General features: G+C 35.2%; 1 protein-coding gene across 1 annotated transcript; it reads left to right on the forward strand.

The window, feature by feature from the left end:
- The first annotated feature begins 997 nt into the window (after positions 1 to 997).
- Positions 998 to 5,058, forward strand: LOC107470133 (uncharacterized). The gene is made up of 8 exons (XM_016089516.3): positions 998 to 2,260; positions 2,943 to 3,019; positions 3,143 to 3,308; positions 3,775 to 3,863; positions 3,959 to 4,123; positions 4,233 to 4,310; positions 4,449 to 4,552; positions 4,773 to 5,058. Exons 1-8 carry the CDS (start codon positions 1,765 to 1,767, stop codon positions 4,876 to 4,878), a joined length of 1,281 nt encoding a protein of 426 aa, XP_015945002.1. The 5' UTR covers positions 998 to 1,764; the 3' UTR covers positions 4,879 to 5,058.
- The last annotated feature ends 391 nt before the right edge of the window (positions 5,059 to 5,449 follow it).

Consider the following 5,449-nt stretch of genomic DNA (forward strand, 5'->3'; position numbering starts at 1 on the left):
TCCTCATCGTCATCATCTTCAGAAGAAGCACTATCGTTGCTATCCACAACATACTCCTCGTCGGAGTCCTCATCATCCACGTCCATGTCTTCCACTGGACTAGCAACGTGTATCGGAGGTAGTGCGAGAGGTGGGTCATCCTGCACAAAATCCGAGTGGCCAGATCTACCGCCACCAACATCACCGACTTCCACAGAAAGCTCCTTTACTTGTTCCGCCATGATTTTCCCATAGATGTCAAACATTGGGCGTACATGTTCATCGCTATGGAGTCAAAATAGCCAAAATCGAAAGACTCCATTTTCTATCAGTGCTAGCAATCTATACCCCACCTTACCACCAACGCTACTCAATATCAGACTCTTCAGCTCAGACAAGGAATTTACTCACCAGGTGCGCAACTGAATGGGATTATCGCACTCAAATAATCATTCCAGTGTCACTGTTTTTTATATGACAATTTGGATACACACTTAGAACCACATATCTATTATTATTAGATAGTTTGACTTATTTTTTGTAAGAAAAAACGGAAGAAAAGAAGAAGTAAAATGTTTGTGGAGAAATCAAATGGTTGCACACCCTTTTATAACTATTGAAATTTTGTCATAACTATCTCATTACACTATAAATATCATAACTTCACGTATCTCGTTTATAGTGTATACAAAACAAAAATATACGTATTTCGTTTATAGTATCATATAATAAATTTTTGTAAAAATATTAAAAATGATATATTTTGATAAATAAAATATTATTTAAAAATCCTTTGAATAAAAGGTACTTTAGTCATGTGCTAATATATAATTTGAAATAAAAATTTATATATAATTATATTTATATAAAATTAATAGTTAAAAATTATTAATTATTAACTTTGTAATTTGTATAAACACAATTGTTGATTTTTTTTACCGTAATTTGAAAAAAAAAAAACATACTTTTCTCTCCAACATTTTGCGTTGTAAATCAGCCAGGCGGCCAGCCTCAGGAGATTTGCCGGGAAGTTCCCCTGACAACTGACAAGTGACAAGAGCTGATTTCGATGTTTGCCAAAAATTAAAAATCGATCTGTAAATTGTTATTTCTAAAATAATTTCTTTACGATTTTCTTCTTTTTCTGTAAAATATCCGGGGGCGATATTTGGTGTTCCCAGTTCATGCGCTGTTGGAAGTTGGAGGTTGGAAGTTGGAACTCGATGTTCTCCGAAAACAAAAAGCGCGTTCCCTCAACCCCTTCTCCACACACACATTTTTTTTTTCATTTCCCTCCTCACCCGCGCCAAGCTTAGTTACCTCCAAAAAACAATGAAAAGTTAAAAAAATAAAAATGAGATCGAAGGTTTGAGTTTCCTGACTTTGACTTTTCGTCTGTCTTTCTTCCCTTGGTCTTCTTCTTTCAGCTCCTGCTCCTTTCTTCACACCTTCATTCCCTAAAATCCATCCTGAATTCCTGACATGAATTATTTTTATTATTACTCTTTTTATCCTTTTCTCATTCTGTAAATTCGCTTAGGCGATGTCTAAGTCTCCTGTCCTATTAATGCATTCACATGCGACGCTGGTTTTTTTTTTTTCAAATTTGATCTCTTCATCTTTCGTAATAAACCCTGCAACTTCTTCTCCAAGTCAGAATAATGATTTTCTTGTATTTGTAAAATCTCTCTTCTAAATTTCACAAGAAGAAGGAGATGAAGAAGAACCCATCAACTAGAGATTAGGTTCATAGAATTAGGGGTTTTCTTCGGGAAGGGGAACAAGATGGATTTTCCTTCTTCTTCTTCTTCTTCTTCTTCTTCTTCTTCTTCTTCTTCTTCTTCTTCTGTAAATAATAACGATATAGATACCAGTGATGTGACTTGGCGTAGTAGCATCAACATCCCCTTAAGATTCCGCACTCCTCTTTCTCTTGTTCTCGAATATTCTGGCATCATGTGCTCAAACCCCGATGTTTCTTCTCCTGCACCTGCACCTGCACCTGCACCTGGAGATGGACCTTCAACAACTCATTTGCGCCCTAGGTCTCAGCTTCAATCTGGTTCTGGTTCTGGTTCTGGTGGTGCCTGCAGTGGGACTGGTGAAGTTCAAATTCGCATAATTGGTACTGGGGACCAAGACAACAATGATGTGATTGGTTCGGTTTCCTCTTCTTCGCAGCTGAGTCGTGTGTCTCGATCGGGCCATCTTAAGTGGCTGGAACAGCTTATCCCTTTCTCCCTCTTGCTGTTGGTGGTGTTCATTCGCCAGCATTTGCAAGGTATTATTTGGTTTTCAAGTGATTGATTGTATTGTTTATCAAGTGTTAGTATCATATTATATGATTGGATTTCGATCATATGGCTTAGCTGAACCCAAGTTTCATTGCGTGCGAATTAGAGAAATAGTATGTGCTACACGCTCTGGTATGTTTGTATGCAAGGATATGTGTTTTCAGGACTTTTTGACAGGCTTATGAATATGAACTAATAGCATGGTAGAGTGCTCAAATTTTTAATATTGGTAGCTTGTCAAATGTTATCTGTTAATTCAACGAGAAAAATGCCAGTGTTGGCTGTGTTAATTCAAACATTTTGTGGAATGATCTATGAGGATCATGTAGGGTTGGGTCATTGATTATCAGCACCTCTCCTTTGTAACAAAATTGGAACTTCCATAATCATTATAAAAGTAAAGATGAATTTGTAGAGGTAACTAAGAGATGATGCTTATGCCTTGTGTTTCTAGAATGATCCTTAGATCTTATGTAAAATTCGCTTGGTGAATAAGGAAATGCTTCCTGCTTGATATCTTCATATCAGTGCCTTTTTTACTTCGTTTTTTTTTTTCATAGTGTAGACACATTGACAAAATGTTTCTAATATATAGCTTCTGTTTCCTCCATATTTGTACTTTTGAGTTTTTACACCTATCTTATGATATTTGTTGCTGAGAGCATGCAGGTTTCTTTCTCACAATTTATGTATCAGCTGTGCTGCTTAAATCAAATGAGGTGGTTAAGGAACAGACAGCTCTAAAGGTGCTCTACCTAGATTTTTGCATTTCTTTTTAATTCCATTCTCAAATTTGTATCTACCTGAAAATTCCCTTCCCTCCAGTTAAATAGCTTTTGGTGAATCTCAATCCATGTTCTATTTTTCAGGGAGATCGGAAAGTCTCTGTTCTTGTTGGTATCTCAGTTGCCTTCATGCTCCACGTGATAGCCGTTTACTGGTTTCAAAATGATGATCTTTTATACCCAATTGCAATGCTTCCTCCAAAAGAAACACCGCTTTTCTGGCATGCAATATTCACCGTTTTGATCAATGGTAAGTTATTCTGCGTATTCAGTTATTACATATTTGCTGTTCTAGATGGTTGGTTTTATTTACACTAAATAAAGTAGAATTGATATTCACGCTCCTGCCAACTATGGAATTAACATCAATTATGTTTCTTTGAGAATTTTTGGGTTTCATGCAACCTCGGCAGAAAAACCTAGATGGATTCTAAATGAATTGATTGCAATATTAAATGTATTGTTATTAAGTTTTGATACAAGATCTGCGTATCTTTCAGGGAACAATCAAACTTCTTTATGTGTTCTATTATTAATTTATTATTATTATTATTATTTTGTGAGCCGGAGAGAAGAAACTCAATCTACCAAAATTGGTTGCCTTTGTCTTCCATGCTTTCCTTTCATTTCATATTGTTCTAATGTTGTGGGTATCAGAAAAAATTAAGTAAAATTTGGTTCGCAGACATAGTAACAATATATGAATTTACTTTCAGATACATTGGTGCGGCAAGCAGCAATGGCTTTCAAGCTTTTGGTGCTAATTTTCTACAAATGTCGCAGAGGCCCCAGCTTCCGTCGGCAGGTTATTGGCGACTTCCTTATTTTTCCATTAAGCATTTTATTTGTCAATTATAAAATCCTCCTCCACCAATCTGAAAGTGTTGATGTTATTTCAAGGGTCAAATCTTAACTGCGGTTGAGTACGTGTTGCTGTTGTATCGTGCCTTGCTGCCAACACCAGTTTGGTATCGGTTTTTCTTGAACCATGATTATGGAAGTCTCTTTTCATCACTGACCACAGGGTTGTATCTAACATTCAAACTAACGACTTTAGTTGAGAAGGTATGTTTTCATCCTTTAAAATGTTGTTCCTAGTGCCGTGTTTTAAAGATTTATGTGTATAACACTGAAACTAAATGGCTCCATTCCTTCAACCATCTTTATTGATTAGATCCAAAACTTCTTTTCTGCCTTAAGACTATTATCGGGAAGGAAAGTCCAATATGGGGTTTATGCTACAAAGGAACAGGTACACATTCAATCCCTCCAGTTTCTGATTTAATCTTGATCTGTGACAATCACTGTTTCTTTACTCGGTGGTACTTGCATATATCTATCCCTTGGCAATCTTTTCTGAGTGATTCTAAATATAAGTATCTAATTGCAGGTAAAGTCTGCTGGTGACATGTGTGCTATATGCCAGGAGAAGATGCGAGCTCCGCTCTTGTTGCACTGTAAACACTTGTTCTGTGAGGAATGTGTGTCCGAATGGTGAGTTCAGAGTTGACTTATCGAGAGATCAATTATTATTAAGTTAAATAAACTATAGGCTTTTAGAAAATAAAGTGTGCTTCCACATGGATAATTATTCTCACCACTGATATTTTTCGTCAAATGTTTTCTTTATGTTGTGTAAGTATGATTTGGATGCTTTTGAATTATTCTAATTTGTTCATACATTTCATAATCATATTTATATCTTGCTTTTCAGGCTTGAGCGAGAAAGGACTTGCCCATTATGCAGAGCAAATGTAAAATCTGCTGATCTGCTCACCTATGGAGATGGTTCGACAAGTATTTTGTGTCAGTTGTTTTAAAATCCCGCTTTTTGTAGCTCTGGTAATGAATCTTGGTTTTAGCCTATATATATATGTATCTCATGTAATTTAGTTTTCTGGTTTCCATAAAATTTTCCATCACTGACTTTAATGTAATTAAGATTGAAGAAATTATTAAATAAAGTTAAAAATGTTAATGTAGTCATGGATTGAGTACGAGATCTTTTGGTGTGATGAGATCCTAAGGTTTTTGACGCTGATGCCACGGATTATGATTGAAATATCTGAGTTGGCATTGTGATCGGAAAAGGATACTATGAATGTGGCGTTGATGGTTTGGTGTTCAGGTTGGATCTACAATTTTAAGTTTTAATAAACAAAACTAAGTAAAAATAAAATAAACATAAATAAATGTAATAAATTGAACATTACGTTGTGATATTACATTCTTTGACTCGGCGGATTTTTTATTTTAATAAATTAAATAAATGTAATAATTATTGAATTAAATAATTTTAAAAATTACCGAAATTCGTCAGTCTCTCTTATTTCATTTATACTGTGAACGAAATAATTTTATACGTATCTTGTTTACAGTGTAAATGAGATA

Source organism: Arachis duranensis, chromosome 10 (assembly GCF_000817695.3).
Source record: "Arachis duranensis cultivar V14167 chromosome 10, aradu.V14167.gnm2.J7QH, whole genome shotgun sequence".
NCBI classification, from domain to species: Eukaryota; Viridiplantae; Streptophyta; class Magnoliopsida; order Fabales; family Fabaceae; genus Arachis; species Arachis duranensis.

Coding starts and splice junctions, on each gene's coding strand:
- LOC107470133 (XM_016089516.3), top strand. CDS start 1,765: ATGGATTTTCCTTCTTCTTCTTCTTCTTCTTCTTCTTCTTCTTCTTCT. Junction 4,124..4,232: donor TAACGACTTTAGTTGAGAAG/GTATGTTTTCAT, acceptor TTTATTGATTAG/ATCCAAAACTTCTTTTCTGC. Junction 4,311..4,448: donor TTTATGCTACAAAGGAACAG/GTACACATTCAA, acceptor ATCTAATTGCAG/GTAAAGTCTGCTGGTGACAT.